Source organism: Rana temporaria, chromosome 2, assembly GCF_905171775.1.
Source record: "Rana temporaria chromosome 2, aRanTem1.1, whole genome shotgun sequence".
Classification (NCBI taxonomy): Eukaryota; Metazoa; Chordata; class Amphibia; order Anura; family Ranidae; genus Rana; species Rana temporaria.
Window position 1 is genome coordinate 28475416 of NC_053490.1, and position 19057 is coordinate 28494472.

Sequence of the window (19057 nt, forward strand, 5' to 3'; positions counted from 1 at the left end):
GGGACTGACTATTCTTCCCAATGATACCAACCATGGCACACTTTTCCTCCCAATGATAGCAACAATGGGGCACTATTTTTCCCAATGATACCAACAATGGGACGATATTCCTCCAAATGATACCAACAATTGAACACTATTCCTCCTGATGATACCAACAATGGGAGACTATTGCTCCTAATAATACCAACACTGGTACACTATTCCTCCTAATAATACCAACAATGAGACACTATTCCACCCATTGATAGAAACCATGGGGCACTATTCCTTCCAATGGTACCAACTATGGGACACTATCCCTCCCAATAATACCAACAATGGGGCATTATTCCTCCCAGTGATACCAACAATAGGGCACTATTCCTCCCAATGATACCAACATTGGGAAGCGGGGCACTAGTCCTCCCACTGATACCAACGATGGGGTACTATTCCTCCACCTAATACCATGATGTTTACTCCCATCGATGCCAGGAACATTTCCACTCCCGCTGGTCACAGTCTTGACCCCCCCTCCCCCCCTAAAGTCTGAAGGACAAAAAACTGGCCCTTTGTTTGGAGACCCCTGATCTAGAAACATATAGGTTGCCTCACTGTGTTAAAGAAACTTTTTTTAAACATCCTTTTGTACATTGAATTGAATTGTTGTCTGTCTAAAAGTGTTTTCTTTCTTTTTTTTCAGTCACAGGGATGATATGAGGCTCTACAGATGGGGGTTTCGTCCACCAACCTTCGCAGGTTGAGGCTGGGGAAGTTGAAAATTGTACGCCGACGTCTCCTGCAGCATTATGAGCATCAGCCGTTCATCTCTTTGCTGGCAGGCCTCTACAGCTGTAGGTGGAAGCGGTACCAGCGCCAGAAGACTGAGCCTGGGCAGTGGTGCTGCCAATGGGTAAGGAAAACGCCATGCTGGAGGTTCCAATTATTGTTCACGTGAGGGGAAATGTGACCAGTTTTACTGAATGGACTGTGTGTTGATTGCACTGCTGTTGTTGAAAGCGTATTTAGTGTAAATATACAGATTTATAGGTAGATTCACAGAGAAAGGCTTAAACTTGCGGCGGCGTAGCTTAGCCTACGCCGCCGTAAGTTAGCTAGGCAAGTACGAGATTCTCAATGTACTTGCCTGCTAACATACGGCGGCGTAGCCTAAAGCGGGCGGGCGTAAGGGCGCCAAATTCAAATGTCTTGGAGGGGGGCGTGTTTTATGGCAATGAGGCTTGACCTCACGTTTTTTAAGTTTTTTTAATGCACATGCGCCGGGCGCCTACATTTCCCAGGGTGCATTGCGGCTAAGTACGCCGCACATGCCTATTGATTTAGACGTGGACGTAAACAACGTAAATCCCGATTCGCGGACAACTTACGCAAACGACGTAAAAAATTTGAATCTTGCGGTGGGAACGGCGGCCATACTTTAACATTGTTATTCCACCTAATAGATGGAATAACTTTAGGCCTGCTAATGCCTTACGGAAACAGCGTAAAACTACTGCGGCGGCCGGGCGTACGTTCGTGAATCGGCGTATCAACTCATTTACATATTCTACGCCGACTGCAATTGAAGCGCCACCTAGCGGCCATCCGAAATATTGCAATCTAAGATAGGACGGCGCAAGCTTATGATTGTAACAGGGTATCGGTGAAGGGTGCTAATTGGAAAAGTCTACGGGCTAGATTCACATAGCCCGCCCTAACTTTGCGGCGGCGTAGTGTATCGTGTTTACACTACGCCGCCGTAAGTTAGTGAGGCAAGTACATGATTCACAAAGTACTTGCCTGCTAAGTTACGGCGGCGTAGCCTAAAGCGAGTGGGCGTAAGGGCGCCTAATTCAAAATAGTCTGAGGGGGCGTGTTCTATGTTAATTTGAGTTGACCTGACGTGATTGACGTTATTTTTGGACGGCGCATGCGCCGTCTGCCTACATATTCCAGTGTGCATTGCGGCAAACTACGCCGCACGGGCCTATTGGTTTCGACGTGGACGTAAATTACGTAAATCCCTATTCACGGATGACTTACGCAAACGACACAAGTCCATCCAGTTCAACCACAAAAAATAAAAAACACAGTAAAATCCTATACACCCAACTCCATACCCACAGTTGATCCAGAGGAAGGCAAAAAACCCCAGCAGAGCATGATCCAATTTGCTACAGCAGGGGAAAAAATTCCTCCCTGATCCCCCGAGAGGCAATCGGATTTACCCTGGATCAACTTTACCTACAAATCTTAGTACTCAGTTATATTCTGTACATTTAGGAAATAATTCAGGCCTTTCTTAAAGCAATCTACTGAGCTGGTCAGAACCACCTCTGGAGGGAGTCTGTTCCACATTTGCACAGCTCTTACTGTGAAAAAACCTTTCCGTATTTGGAGGTGAAATCTCTTTTCCTCTAGACGTAAAGAGTGCCCCCTTGTCCTCAGTGTTGACCGTAAAGTGAATAACTCAACACCAAGTTCACTGTATGGACCTCTTATATATTTGTACATGTTGATCATATCCCCCCTTATTCTCCTCTTCTTAACATTGGCTACGCCACCTAGGGGGCATGTTTATCTTTAGGCGGCCTACGGAAACGGCGTATCTTTACTGCGACGGGCGGACGTACGTTCGTGAATAGGCGTATCTAGTGATTTACATATTCTACGCCGTCCGCAATGGAAGCGCCACCTAGCGGCCAGCCTAAATATTGCACCCTAAGATAGGACGGCGCAAGCCGTCGTATCTTAGATAGGTTTAAGTGTATCTCTGTTTGAGAATACACTTAAACTTAGGTCGGCGCAGATCCCGAGTTAGGTCGGCGTATCTACTGATACGCCGACCTGACTCTTACTGAATCTAGCTATACCAGTAAAGGGTGGTGGTTGGAGCAGACTACTTGTGAAGGGTGCTGGTTGGAATTGACTACCAGTAAATGATGTTGGTTGTAACAAGTTATTACCAAAGGCTGAAGCAGACAACCGGTAAAGAGTGCTGGATGGAACAGACAAATATTAAAAGCTGATGTTTTTAACAGGTATTCACTGTGGGTGCTGATTGAAACAGACTACAGGTAAAGGGTGCTGACTACTAATAAAGGGTGCCGGTTGGAATAATGTACCAGTAAAGAGTGTGGGCTAGAACAGACTACCAGTAAATTCTGTTGTTTGTAAGAGGTTTTTAGTAAAAATGTTATGATTGGAACAGACTACGAGTGCTAGTTGGAGCAGACTGCTAATAAAGGGTACTTGTTTGAGCAGACTAGTAGTAGAGGTTGCTGGTAGGAGCAGACTAGTAGTAGAGGATGCTGGCTGGAGCACACTAGTAGTAGAGCGGGCTGGTTGGAGCAGACTAGTAGTAGAGGGTGCTGGTTGGAGCGGACTAGTAGTAAAGGGTGCTAGTTGGAGCAAACTAGTAGTAGAGAATGCTGGTTGGAGCAGATTAGTAGTAGAGGGTGCTGGTTGGAGCAGACAAGTAGTAGAGGGTGCTGGTTGGAGTGCACTAGTAGTAGAGGGTGCTGGTTGGAGCAGACTAGTAGTAGAGGTTGCTGGTTGGAGCAGACTAGTAGTAGAGGATGCTGGTTGGAGATGACTAGTAGTAGAGGGTGCTGGTTGGAGCAGACTAGTAGTAGAGGATGCTGGTTGGAGATGACTAGTAGTAGAGGGTGCTGGTTGGAGCGGACTAGTAGTAGAGGGTGCTGGTTGGAGCGGACTAGTAGTAGAGGGTGTTGGTTGGAGCAGACTAGTAGTAGAGGGTGCTGGTTGGAGCTGACTAGTACTAGAGGGTGATGGTTGGAATAATTTACCAGTAAAGTGTTCTAGTTGGAGCAGCCTACTAGTAAAGGGTACAGATTGGAGCAGATTACTAGTAAAGGGTGCTGCTTGCAGCAGATTACTAGTAAAGGGTACAGATTGGAGCAGATTACTAGTAAAGGGTACAGATTGGAGCAGATTACTAGTAAAGAGTGCTGGCTGGAGCAGATTACCAGTAAAGGGTACAGATTGGAGCAGATTACTAGTAAAGGGTGCTGGTTGGAGCAGATTATTGGTAAAGGTTGCTGGTTGGAGCAGATTACTAATAAAGGGTTTCCTTTTTGGAGCAGATTACTACTAGTAAAGGGTACAGATTGGAGCAGATAACTAGTAAAGGGTGCTGGTTGGAACAGCCTACCAGTACCACAATTTCTGCATTCCAGGTGCATTTTTACATGTGCGTTTTGATGAGTTTCGATGCATTTTTTGATGCGTTTTTTTTTATGTGATGTGCCTTTTGGCCCACTCTTTTCCTTCTTCACCTCAAGTGAGATGTGCATTCTGGTGCGTTTTTCCAGACACGTTCCATACAGAAAAACATGCTCTACTTTTGTTGACTGCACTGGCGTGAAGTAGGGCCATTGGAATCCATCATAAACAGCGTCCAGGTTTTGATTCAGAATAAAAACGCACTGCACTGCATCTGGTGTGAGTCACCCCTAAACGGTGCTGGTTTGGAATGACCTATCAGTCGGGGCCGATCCACCCTATACGCAGACTACACAAGCTGCGTAGGGCCCCCAGATTTACTCGGGGCCCCGCTGGGAAGCATGGAGTTTCTATTTGCATCGGCGATTCCTAACCGGAACAATGGCCGTCGCGGCGGCTGTCCGAGTATCCGCCCGCGGCGCTGAACATTGACAATGTAGCAGTAGTGAGTCAGACGTCAGGTGACGTCAGTGAGACGGCCGCCGCTTATGGGAGCTGTAGTCCACGAGCGGCTAAGTGCTGAAGCTCCCTGCTCCTGGGGAGGTGGAGTCAGTCACTCTGAGGAGAGGAGAGCGGCACAGCTGTGGTGACTGTGAGGCCCCGTACACACGTCCGAGGAACTCGACGTGCCAAACACATCGAGTTCCTGGTCAAGTTCAGTGTGGAAGCCGCCGAGATCTCGGCGGGCCGACTTTCCTCATTGAACAACGAGGAAATAGAGAACATGTTCTCTTTTCGGCTTCCTCGCTGAAAAGTGTACACACGACCGAGTTTCTCGGCAGAATCCAGCTCCGACCGAGTTTCTGGCTGAATTCTGCCGAGAAACTCGGTCGTGTGTACGGGGCCTCAGATTTTATTTTCCCTGCCAATGCCTTTTGGAAACGGTAGGACTAGGAGGTGAATGTTATGTGTGTAAAAAAAACAAAAAAACCTGAATGTTATACGTGTAAAAAAAAAAAACCTGAATGTTATGTGGGGGGGGAAAAAACCCTGAATGTTATGTGAAAAAAAAAAAAACCTGAATGTTATGTGGTAAAAAAAAAATCCCTGAGGCCAGGTTCACACCTATGCGAATTGAGTGCGGTTTAAACCGCATCTAATTCGCAGGACATTTCAAAATACATTGTTTTCAATGAGGCTGGTTCACATATGTGCGATGCATCCGCACTGCGTATTGCCTCCAAACCGCATGCGGTTTTTATGTCTTGCGGTGCGGCTCAGGTGCAAATTCAGTCCCATTATCTTCTATGGGTACGCATCTAATTCGCACATGTGTTCAGTTCTCTGCAGGAATTTCTCTCATTCAGCTCAATACAATTCTCCCCCACTCTCCTCTCACCCGGAACTTCTTCCAGGTCTCCAAATTCGCACCTGATCTGCAGCTAAACCGCAGTTGATCTGCAGAACACCCTCTAGAGAAATTCGCAACGAGAACGCAGCTCCAAAACGCAACGCACTAGTGTGATTCCGGCCTGAATGTTATGTGGTAAAAAAAAAACCCTGAATGTAATGTGGTAAAAAAAAAAACCCTGAATGTTATGTGGTAAAAAAAAAAAACCCTGAATGTTATGTGGTAAAAAAAAAAAAAAACCCTGAATGTTATGTGGTAAAAAAAAAAAACTGAATGTTATGTGGTAAAAAAAAAAAACCCTGAATGTTATGTGGTAAAAAAAAAAACCTGAATGTTATGTGGTAAAAAAAAAACCCTGAATGTTATGTGGTAAAAAAAAAAAACCCTGAATGTTATGTGGTAAAAAAAAAAACCCTGAATGTTATGTGGTAAAAAAAAACCCTGAATGTTATGCGGTAAAAAAAAAACCCTGAATGTTATATGGTAAAAAAAACCCTGAATGTTATGCGGTAAAAAAAAAACCCTGAATGTTATGCGGTAAAAAAAAAACCCTGAATGTTATATGGTAAAAAAAACCCTGAATGTTATGTGGTAAAAAAAACCCTGAATGTTATGCGGTAAAAAAAAAACCCTGAATGTTATATGGTAAAAAAAACCCTGAATGTTATGCGGTAAAAAAAAAACCCTGAATGTTATGCGGTAAAAAAAAAACCCTGAATGTTATATGGTAAAAAAAACCCTGAATGTTATGTGGTAAAAAAAAAACCCTGAATGTTATATGGTAAAAAAAACCCTGAATGTTATATGGTAAAAAAAACCCTGAATGTTATGCGGTAAAAAAAAAACCCTGAATGTTATATGGTAAAAAAAACCCTGAATGTTATGCGGTAAAAAAAAAACCCTGAATGTTATGCGGTAAAAAAAAAACCCTGAATGTTATATGGTAAAAAAAACCCTGAATGTTATGTGGTAAAAAAAAAACCCTGAATGTTATGCGGTAAAAAAAAAACCCTGAATGTTATGCGGTAAAAAAAAAACCCTGAATGTTATATGGTAAAAAAAACCCTGAATGTTATGTGGTAAAAAAAAAACCCTGAATGTTATATGGTAAAAAAAACCCTGAATGTTATGTGGTAAAAAAAAAACCCTGAATGTTATGTGGTAAAAAAAAAACCTGAATGTTATGTGGTAAAAAAAAAACCTGAATGTTATGTGGGGGGGGGGGGGGGCCCTGAATGTTATGTGGTAAAAAAAAAAACCTGAATGTTACGTGGTAAAAAAAAAAACCTGAATGTTATGTGGTAAAAAAAACCCTGAATGTTATGTGGTAAAAAAAAAAAAAAAAACCCTGAATGTTATGTGGTAAAAAAAAAACCCTGAATGTTATGTGGTAAAAAAAAAACCTGAATGTTATGTGGTAAAAAAAAAACCTGAATGTTATGTGGGGGGGGGGGGGGGGGCCCTGAATGTTATGTGGTAAAAAAAAAAACCTGAATGTTACGTGGTAAAAAAAAAAACCTGAATGTTATGTGGTAAAAAAAACCCTGAATGTTATGTGGTAAAAAAAAAAAAAAAAACCCTGAATGTTATGTGGTAAAAAAAAACCCTGAATGTTATGTGGTAAAAAAACAAAAACTGAATGTTATGTGGGGGGGGGGGGGGGGGACGCTGAATGTTATGTGGTAAAAAAAAAAAGCCCTGAATGTTATGTGGTAAAAAAAAAAACCCTGAATGTCATGTGGTAAAAAAAAAACCTGAATGTTATGTGGCAATGGGAAATGGTTTACATAGCTCACGGTATCACGGGTCAGATAGAGGGCCCCTTAGCAGAATTGTGCTTAGGGCCCCAGAGAGGTCAGGATCGGCACTGCTATCAGTAAAGCTTAGTACAGATTACCAGAAGAGAGATTAGAGGTTGGTGTAGGCCGCCAGCAGGGGGCACTACTTAATGCAGGCAGTTATTAGGGGTGCTTGGAGTTGGGTACCAGCAGAGACACAAATTGATTTGATAACAGCAGGCAGAAAGTGTTTTTCTCATGTATCCTCCCAGAGAAAACAAATCCCCAGCCTAGCTCTATGTGCCGCGTATTTTACACTGTGGTGTTTGATGTACGCAGGACGTTCTGTGCCACGCACTTCACAAGGGCTCCTAATGGTGCCATAATGGGGGCCAATCGAGATTTCCACATCTAGAAAATGACAGGTTTTCTGCTGGGAGAATTAGGACAGAAAGTGCAGCAATAACTGCCTATTGAATTGTCACACAACAGAGATGAAATGACAGCCTGTAATGGGAGCACATCGTCTATAACATACAAAGACAATCAGCCAAGAATGCTATTTCCTATTACAGCAGGAAAAACATCGCAATGTGTTATTACAGAACGGAGATCCGGTTACAATTCGATCGGTTTACAATACGATCCGGGCTTCAGTGGCGTCACTAGGGTTGGTGTCACCCGGTGCGGTAAAACATGGTGTCACCCCCCCCCCCCTCTGTCTAGGCTGCCCAGCACCAAGCAGGCAGCACAAGGGCACGGGGCGCACCGCAAACCAGCCCCTGTAAATGATAGTATAGGGCAGTATAGTGGCAGGTTAGGGTAGTATAGAGTGGTATAGTGCCAGGTTGGTGTAGTGGGGTGGTATAGGACAGGTTAAGGTGGTATAGGGCATGTTGGGGTGATATAGGTTAGTTTTGGGTGGTATAGGAAAAGTTAGGGTTGCATAGGGCAGGCTGGGGTGGTATAGGGTATGTTAGGGTGGTACAGGGCAGGTTGGGGTGGTATAGTGCAAGTTAGGGTGGCATAGGGCAAGTTGGGATGGCATGGGAAAGGTTGGGGTGGTACAGGGCAAGTTAGCGTGGCATTGGGCAGGTTGGGTGGTATAGGGCAAGTTATGGTGGCATAGGTCAGATTGGGGTGGTACAGGGCAAGTTAGGGTGGCACAGGGCAAGTTGGGGTGGCATGGGAAAGTTTGGGGTGGCATAGGGCAGGCTGTGGTGGCACAGGGCAGGCTGGGTGGTACAGGGCAGGCTGGGGTGGTACAGGGCTGTTTGGGGGGGTGCAGGGCAGGCTGGGGTGGTATAGGGCTGTTTGGGGGTGGTACAGGGCAGGCTGGGTGATACAGGGCAGGCTGGTGTGGTACAGGGCAGGCTGGGATTGCACAGGGCAGGCTGGGCATGTCAGCTAAAAAAAAACAAAAAACGGGATGGACCGCACCCCCCTAGCAACGCCTCTTCCGGGCTTCATTCCTGGTATATTAAGCATGCGTGTTAACCTAATGAAGAACCCCTCATTGTCTTATTTTCAGTTTAAAGTATAGCTAAACCCAAAACAAAAATGTATTATATTGTAGCTTTTCATTCTTTAAATGTGGCGGCTGCGATCGTTTTTTTTTTTTCAGGGTTTTGTTTCTTTATTTTCACCTAATGATCCTGCCAGTAACACATGTTCTGTCCCAGGGTGACAGCGCTCACTTACTCCGCTCCATCTATGGAGGAGCAGCGTTGTCACGCTAGGACACATATGTCAAACACATGGCGCGCAAGCCGAATCCGACCCCCCCCTGGCCTTGTCATGTGGCCCTCGCACCCAGTTTTCAGCTGGAACGTGGTTCTGCCACCTCCGGCTCTCACCCTCTACTCCCCGCTGTCACTTGTAAACATAAAAGCCTTCTAAAGATTCTGAAACCTTCAGAAGCCCTAACGTAAACCCTACACTCTGAATTCTGAACTCTGTACATGCTGCACTCCTGAACTCTGCACTCTGTACGTAATGCACTCCTGAACACTGCACTCTGTACACAGCGCAGCCCTGAATTCTGAACTCTGCACATAACGCACTCCTGAACCCTGCACTCTGTACATAACGCACTCCTGAACTCTTCACTCTGTACATAATGTACTCCTGAACTCTGCACTCTGTACACAGCGCAACCCTAAATGCTGAACTCTGTACATAATGTACTCCTGAACTCTGCACTCTGTACACAGCGCAACCCTAAATGCTGAACTCTGTACATAATGTACTTCTGAACTCTGCACTCTGTAAGTAACACACTCCTGAAATTTGCACTCTATAAGTAACACACTCCTGAACTCTGCTCTCTGTACAAAACACACTACGGATCTTTGCACTCTGCACGTAATACACTCCTAAGCTCTGCACTCTGTACGTAACGCACTCCTGAACTCTGCACTCTTTAGTAACGCACTCCTGAACTCTGCACTCTATACTAACACACTCCTGAACTCTGCACTGTAACACATTCCCGAACACTGCACTCTGTATGTAACGCACTCCTGAACTCTGACCTCTGTACGTAACGCATTCCTGCACTCTTCGCTCTGTACATAACGCACTCTGAACTCTGCACTCTGTATGTAATGCACTCCTGAACTCTGCACTATGCATGTAATGCATATGTCAAACACAAGGCCCGCAGGCTTTATTGAACAGAAATACAGGTTTTATACACTTCAAATGTAGGTCAACACACAAGGGTTAGATAAACGAGCTAAAGTTGACACAAGGCTAATCTTAACTCCAAGAGTTAGTCAAATTATCCAACAGACAGAAACAATAGGTGACTCAATTAACAATGGGAATTCGAACCTAGGAGTCACACAATGGGAGAGACACACATAACATAAACAGTGAACCCACCACACCACAGACAGGCCAGAAATAACAGTATATGGAACCAACTCATACAATGTTTCAGCAGTCTGATAAGATGAAAAAGATAAGATAAATAAGATAAGATAAATACTTTATTGTCAACGCAACGCAAATTACAATGAAATTCTATAAAAGCTCCACACATATGTAAACATATAACATCCTCATGTAAACAGTTTGCCCCCCATATAAAATTTTAATTAATATCTCCAGGTCAGGCATGCGCTGCAGGCACAGTCTCTTCTTTGGGTTCTTACTTTAGCTGAATCCTCAATGGTATCAGAGGTAACTCTGGCCACTATTAAAGGAGGGTTGATATATCGCTCTTTTGGCAACTACTCAAGACTCCACCAATTTGAACTGTAGACAACACTGGACAGAGGATTTGTGTGATATTCCGGGTCAGTGCCAGGACAAGGTCATATAGAGCCCAGGGTAAACATACCAAACTGCAACTCCCCCGCCCCAAGATGTACAGTATTAGCACCCCTCTCCAAAAAAAAAAATGGGCACTAATCTGCATGATTACCCCTAAGCATAAATTTTCCCTTCTCCCAGTACAAATCCACCCGCTGCTCAAACCCTCCCTCCCAGCAAAAATCTCTGCCCCCTCCATCCCCAAATCCCCCCAGCACAAATGCTACCCCCCTTCCAAAATAATTCATCCCTCCTAGCACAAATTCTCCACCCCTGAAAATTTCCCTCCGAGCATACATTATCCCCCCCCCCACACACACACACTCCAAATTCCCCTCTTAGCACAAATATTCCTCCAATTATCCCTACTAGCACAAATCCCCCTCTCCCTTCACCAAAGAAAATTACCCCCCCCCCCCCCCCAAATGGACCCTCCTAGGACAAGTCCCTTTCTCCCATTCCCCTCCCAACACAAATCACCCCTGAATCACTGCTCCTAGCACGCACACCAAAAATGTTCTCTCCTAGAACAATTCTTACCGTATGCTGCCCCCCAATACAAATCCCTTCCCCCCCTCAATCTCCTTGCAGTGGCCACCCACCTCACATAATACCACAGTGCCCAGGGCAGTGACCCTCCTGCCCAGCCCTTGTCCCGGCTCTGTTCCAGGTGATACCTGGGATGTCGCCTAAGGCCCCATACACACCATAGAATCCATCCGCAGATAAATCCCAGCAAATGGGTTTCAGCGGATAGATCCTATGGTGTGTACACGCCAGCGGATCTTTTTCCGCGGATAAATCTCCCCTGGGATGGATTTCCAGCAGATGGATATTTGCTGACATGCTAAACAAATCCATCTGCTGAAGTCCATCCCAACGGATGGATCCGCTGGTCTGTACAGACTCACCGAATCCATCCGTCCGAAGGGATCCCCCGCATGCGTCGCAATGATTCAACGCATGCGTGGAATTCCTTATATGACAGCGTCGCGCCCGTCGCCGCGTCATAATCGCGGCGACGGCGCGACACGTCATCGCCAGAGGATTTCGGCACGGATTTCAATGCGATGGTGAGTACACTCCATTGCATGGAAATCCGCTGAAATCCTCGAGAGGATTTATCCGCGGAAACGGTCCGCTGGACCGTATCCGCGGATAAATCCTCCCGTGTGTATGGGGCCTTAGAATCAGTACCTGTTATTTCCCTTTCGGCCTCTCACAAACTCACTCAATAGCTCATCTTACACAGGGTATGTAGAACCCACATTAAGCTATTGCAGTGGGGCAGACAGGATTCCCCAGGTTGCCCGAAATGCAATGTACATAGGGGTGATTTTATACATATGATATGGCGTTGTCCAATACTGACTAGATACTGGGGCAAGGTCCTACAAACAATCTCCTTGGTGGTCCAACAGGCGATTCCCCAAGATCCACTGATTTGCTCGTTGGAAGCCTTGGACGCTGAGCTTTATGAACCCAGAGTTTATATAATGATTCTAAGATTGTTATATCTAGCGAGAAAGTTAATCGCCTGCTACTGGCTAGCCTGTAATCCCCTAACTAGACAACAATGGGTGGACTATGTCAACTCTTTATTGCTGAGACAGCAAATAATTTATCAGCATCACAATGCCCAATGCAAATTCCATACCATTTGGCAGGGTTGGTTGGATGCACCTGGGCTTGCCCCTCCACAATTAGTGATGGATAGGCTGTTGCAAGTGTAAAGGGTTCTTTTTATAAGAATAATCATTTCATGTCTAAGTGGACAAGGTCTTATTACTGATCCCAGTGGTTGCTCGGATTTGTGTTTTGCTCTAAAAGTAAAGAACCCTAGTAAGCGTATATTGATTGGTTTGCAGAAAAGTTATAGCTTCTACAAACTATGGGATATTATATATTTTAAATTTGTTTTACTAGTTATGGTGGCGTTTAGCGACTTATAGTGGGAATGCGATATTGCGGTGGACAAATCGGACACCTAACTGAAACTTTTGACACTTTTTTGGGCACCAGTGACACTAATACAGCGATCAGTGCTAAAAAATATGCACTGTCACTGTACTAATCACACTGGTTGGAAGGGGTTAAACATTAGTGGCAATAAAAGGGTTACATGTATGCTTAAAGTGGAGGTTCACCCTAAAACAATTATATACCATTACATCCAGCGTACTTCCGACATCTACAGTATGCTGTTTTTTTTTTTTTTTTCGTACATACCGTTTTATTGTTATTTTCCCCCCGGTTTCTGGGTTCTGGCTCCCGCGGGAGTGGGCGTTCCTATTCAGAGGTTAGACGATTGACGTCTGGTGAAAAACTTCCCCTGGCGCATAAGGCGCGTCACCAGTTTTCTGTAACTAGCCGACCTGCGAGTCGGCTCTATATGGCGTCTGCGCAGTCAGCTCTACACGGCGGGCGCAGGTCAGCTAGTTACGGAAAACTGGTGACGCGCCTTATGCGCCAGGGGAAATTTTTCGCCAGACGTCAATCATCTAAATGAATAGGAACGCCCAGTCCCGCGGGAGCCAGAACCCGGAAGCCGGAGGGAAAATAACAATAAAACGGTATGTACGGCAAAAAAAAACAGCATACTGTAGATGTCGGATGTATGCTGGATGTAATGGTATATAGATGTTTTTTAGGGTGAACCTCCGCTTTAAGTTGTGCTTACTTACTGTGAGGGAGGTGCTTTGACTAGGGGAAGGCAAAGATCCGTGTTTCTGCTAAGCAGAAACACATGATCAGTACATTCCCCTCTGAAAGAACGACAATCTTACCTTATTTACGGTGCTCACGTGACCCGCCGGAGATCTTTTTCCTTAAATCCTGCAGAGGGAGGGGCTGAGATCCCCACTGACGTCAGCCCACTTTGAGCACTGCAGAGGAAGGGGCTTTTGACGTTAGCAGGGAGGAGAAGAGAAGAGCTCTGGCGGGTCACGTGAGCGCCCAGAAGCACTGTAGATAAGGTGTTTTCCACAATAAAGTTACACAAGGAGACACACTGCATATTATATAATCTTTTACAGAACGGATTACATGATTTTAAAAGGTCTTTAACTAGGTCTTATTTTCAGGTTAGGGCTTATATTGTAGCCATTCCAGAAACTCACGCTAGGTCTTATTTTTGGGCTAGGGTTTATTTTCAGGAAACAGGGTACATGGCAACATTTTGGTCGGAGCCCCACTGAAGTCAATATGTTATTTGCCCATGCAGGCTAAAGCCAAAGACAATACAAAGGGGTAGGTACTGTGAACAGTTTGTGTAATTCATATTGTATTTATGTCTTGCAGAAGGAGAATGTGTTCTTCTTCTTCCTGATCAGTACGTTCTGCCTGGCTCTGGTCTTCTTGTATTTCTGGGGAGAAGCAAAGAATGACTACAATGATTTTGATTGGTGAGTATTCACGTACCGTTAGGATTTTTTTAATCACTGCTTGGAAATGCTTTTGTACTGCACACCTGACCATCATTTGTGTCTTTTAAGTGTACCTGTAAGGCCGGCCATACATGGGTCAAATTCCGACAGAATTTTCTTTTCAAAAATTGTAACTAAGGATTTTCGTTCGAATTTCACACTATTAGTGGGCCGCAGCAACGGGCAATTTTCGTGCGGCCATCGAATTTGAGTGATCGGGTATGTTGGATATGTAAAAAACAAAAAATGTAGCAAAGTCCCGGGCCCCTTGAGGCCTAAAGGTAACCTCCAGAGTTAGGGACAGCTGACATCCTCCTGTGTAGATTGGGTTACAAGACATGGTGGGTGTAATGCAAGATGAACTGGTGGGCGCCAGACACTTTTTGAATGCAAAGTGATTTATTGTCTCTTAAATAGAACTGTGGGAGAGAGGGTTAAGGCCAGGGCAACCTTAGATAGATGCAATGATAATTGGCAGACTCTGACTGAGACTTCTATAGGTAGACAGCTATACAGGTGAAGGCCTCAAGCCGGATACCACTTCTGTATAGGTAGGACCGCTGTCTCCTATGGGAACAATCTTATAGTGGTTACTAACGGCAATTGAAGTCAACTATTTGCAACACGAACAGTTCTTAGTTTACCCCATCATCACTCACTGTGGGTCTCTCGACAAGCTCCCAGTCTCTCACTAGACTTCAGATCCACTAGCCACTGGATTCCCTGAGCTTCTCCACTGGTATGAATCTTCCTCAAGCGTCACCCCCGCTTCCCTGCTGGGTCCCTGGATTGGCACTCACAGATACTCTTTAAGCTTCACCCCTGCAGACACGCTAGGTCCCTGGCTTGGCACTCCACAAGCGTCACCTCTGCTGTCCTGCTGGCTCCCTGGCTTGGCACTTGCTAAAGTTTTCCCACTTCCTCACCATCCCTGGTTGGCAAGAAGTCTGCTCTGGTACTGGCCTCAGCTTACTCACAGTGGTCTCCGGTAGCAAGGTGGATGGTCCCTTAGTGGTGACATCTTCCCCTCTACCTCCGACCACAACTGGTTCCCCGGCTGGCGGAACCCTTACTTCTGGTTGGACTACAAGCCTGCAGTCCCAACCCTGTGCTACTCTCTTGCTTCTGGATAGGCTCTCAGACAGCCTAGCAGGCCTTAGGTTTCTGGCCTAGCAGCCCTGGGCAATACAACACACATCCAACCAGACAGCTGGCCAAGTTGCACAGAACCCTGATCACCTGACTCCGCCCAAATAAATAGGCGCTCCCATCAGGCCAGGGGACCCAAGAAAATCCCTGCCCATTAGCTGATATACCCCATTCATTCATAATCTGTTCTTGCTTTGCCCTTGTCTTATCCAATGCCACCAGCTGTAATGCCAGAATTATAGAATTAGGTGGAAATCAATTGATCTTCTAACAATTGGCCAAGGCAGCTATTGCCTGGCACCTAAATTTTATAGCAACCTTTTTTTTTTTGTAACTTTATGGAAATGTCAAAGTGGCATTTCATTCTTTCCTATGCACTGCAGTGGACCTGTGCTGCAAACATGGATGGTGACTTCATGCATGTCTGCATTTCTTTTCTTATCACACTGAAACCCACCTGAAGGTAGCATTGCAGTGTAAACAGGGCACATAGAAAATAATTGTTTTTTATGTGTCCAAGAGCAGAGAAACACCATTCGCTGCACATGTGATTGGGTGCAAAACTGAGTTTTCAATCTTGGATAGAAGGTGGTGAAATCTACCATATTTATCGGCGTATACCGCGCACTTTTTTGCCCTGAAAATCAGGGCAAAATCGTGGGTGCGCGGTATACGCCGATACCCGCTTTCCCGCGCCGAGTTTGAATACTGCGCCGACATATACTGAGCGCAGTACACTCGTGTATTGTCGGGCAGTCTCGGGTCCTCTCGCGCTGACGTCCTGGACATACAGGACGTCAGCGCGAGAGTTGCCGAGCCTGCCCGACGATACACGAGTGTACTGCGCTCTGTATATGTCGGCGCAGTATTCAAACCCGGTGCGGGAAACGAGCGGGGAGGACGCCGCAGAAGGACGCCGGACCCGACAAAGAGGACACCCGAAGCCGCAGATGGACGCCGGACCCGGCGAGGCCGCCGATGGACGCCGCGCAAGACACCAAAACTGTAAGTACAAAAAAACTTTCTTCCACAGGAATTCGGGGCAACTTTAGGGGTGCGCGCTATACGCGGGAGCGCGCTATACCCCGATAAATACGGTATTTATTATTTTATTACAGGTTCTTATATGGTAATTTTACGTAGCTCTTTACATATTCATTATACATTCACAAGGAGCTTACAATCTAAGGTCCACACATACTAGGGCCCAGGGCTTTTTTTCTTAACCACGACACCACAAAGCCCTCCCCCTACACACACCCTCCAAATCACATCAAATAGTGGGTGTGGTCAGTCAACATTCACGAACAGTAGGAGGGTCTTAAAGGGGCATTATATACCAGGATTGCATTACGCACAGAGTGCAGAGTTCAGGAGGGTTACGCACAGAGTGCAGAGTTCAGGGGGATTACACACAGAGTGCAGAGTTCAGGAGGGTTACATACAGAGTGCAGAGTTCAGGAGGGTTACATACAGAGTGCAGAGTTCAGGAGGGTTACATACAGAGTGCAGAGTTCAGGAGGGTTACATACAGAGTGCAGAGTTCAGGAGGGTTACACACAGAGTGCAGAGTTCAGGAGGGTTACACACAGAGTGCAGAGTTCAGGGGGGTTACATACAGAGTGTAGAGTTCAGGGGGGTTACATACAGAGTGTAGAGTTCAGGGGGGTTACATACAGAGTGCAGAGTTCAGGAGGTTACATACAGAGTGCAGAGTTCAGGAGGGTTACACACAGAGTGCAGAGTTCAGGGGGGTTACACACAGAGTGCAGAGTTCGGGGGGTTACACACAGAGTGCAGAGTTCAGGAGGGTTACACACAGAGTGCAGAGTTCAGGAGGGTTACACACAAAGTGCAGAGTTCAGGAGGGTTACACACAGAGTGCAGAGTTCAGGAGGGTTACACACAGAGTGCAGAGTTCAGGAGGGTTACACACAGAGTGCAGAGTTCAGGAGGGTTACACACAGAGTGCAGAGTTCAGGGGGGTTACTGTTATACCTGAAGGGTTTCACATGTACTGGCACTTTAAGGCTGGCTCCACCCAGCAGTGATGACAAGAGTCAAGGGGCATAGTAGCCATCTTAGAGAGACCACATGTAAGAAGCAGATAACCTGTAATGTCCTGAGATGCATGTTGCAGTGTACAGGCTGTACTGAATAAACATCCATTGTTCCAGCCCAGAGTCTTGTGTCCCTCACAACACAGAGGATATAACAGTTACACACAGAGTGCAGAGTTCAGGAGGGTTACACACAGAGTGCAGAGTTCAGGGGGGGTTACACGCAGCGTTCAGGAGGGTTACACACAGAGTGCAGAGTTCAGGGGGGTTACACACAGAGTGCAGAGCTGTCACTTGTAAACACAGAAACCAGACTTCTGTGTTTACAAGTGATTGTGGAGAGCAGGCACCAAAGGGTATGAACCATAGGTGGTGGAACTGAGTTCCACCAAGTTCCCCCTGAAAAAAAGCCCTGCTAGGGCCAATTTGGACAAGAGCCAATTAACCTACCAGCATGTCTTTGGAGTGTGGGAGGAAACCCACATAAGTACAGGGAGAACATGCAAGCTCCGTGGAGGTAGAGCTGTGGTTAGGATTTGAACCAATGACCCGAGTGCTGCTAGGTGGAAGTAATCACAAACCAATTCCCACCCATGGATGCCAAATGCATGATCTCTGCACTTGAGCTCCCAGGCCCATCCAACTACTCCTGTCTAGGACAGTCATTCTCAAACAGGGTTCCATGGAGTTTTGGGGTTCCTCCAAAACTCTATCTATACGTTTTTCAGCGTCTGCGTTTTTGGAAAGGGTCACAGACCTTTTTCCTGCAGCAGTTGCATTTCGCAGGAAGGGGTGGGGCCAAACCTGACTATTACAGGGAAAGTCAACATTAGCATATACCTTCTACTGCCTGTATATCTGAATCTACTGATAGTATCAGTATGCAATTTTCACTAAAGGGAATCTCTGGTTATGTATTATAAATACATTTCACTTACCTAGGTTAACTTTGAGCTTTGAGCATACTGCCGAGTGGTGACTTATCCCATGCGCCATATTGGATTCCCACGTTGGATAAAACATGGTCTGTTCATTTTTAGGAAAAAGAACGGCAAAACTGTTATGTCTGCATATTCACATAATACAGTCTGTTTGTCACAGTTCATAACTGTCTGAAAACCTCTCTGAATTTCATGGTTATTCCTTTCCAGGTACACCTATCGTAATCTGGGTTACTGGTTCCTGTGGTCTGTACTGATCCTGGCTGTGGTGGCTGTTTTGTTTACATATGTTGCAATATTAGTGGTAAGCCAACTTGTATTTAAAATAATCGCTCTTCTGGCTTAGTCAGTTATACATAGGCTGCTAACAAGCATGCAGGCAGTGCTGGGTGGTTGTGTTAGAATGTATGGCAAGGTTTGGAAAATGAGTTTTATTGATGCACCAAGTATGTAGTATGCAGAAACTAAAAAAGAGAATGTAAAAATAAAACAGAGAGTCAATCAGGTCGTGTCTTCCTGTTCTCTCAGGTTATCTTTAAAGTGGTTCTAAAGGCAACTAGCTGAATTCAGAGACGCCGCCGCAACTTTAAGGCGGCGTAGCGTATCGTATTTACGCTACGTCGCTACGTCGCCTTAAGTCAGAGAGGCAAGTACTGTATTCACAAAGTACTTGCCTCCTAACTTACGGCAGCGTAGCGTAAATAGGGCGGCGCAAGCTCGCCTAATTCAAATTAAATTAAATCAAAAAGATGAGGGGGCGTGTTTTATGTTAATGGGGGGTGAACTGACGCGATTGATGTTTTTTTAC

The 19057-nt window shown here is 45.7% G+C and overlaps 1 protein-coding gene across 3 annotated transcripts in view; it reads left to right on the forward strand.

The window, feature by feature from the left end:
- Positions 1-19057, forward strand: part of GDPD4 (glycerophosphodiester phosphodiesterase domain containing 4) — a 151091-nt gene that overhangs the window by 42866 nt on the left and 89168 nt on the right. For all 3 annotated transcript variants that reach the window (XM_040339983.1, XM_040339982.1, XM_040339984.1), the window contains exons 2-4: positions 686-895; positions 13975-14078; positions 18460-18553. In XM_040339983.1, the coding sequence (XP_040195917.1) occupies positions 713-895; positions 13975-14078; positions 18460-18553 (381 nt within the window). In that variant the 5' untranslated portion in view covers positions 686-712. The remainder of the gene's footprint in view (positions 1-685; positions 896-13974; positions 14079-18459; positions 18554-19057) is intronic.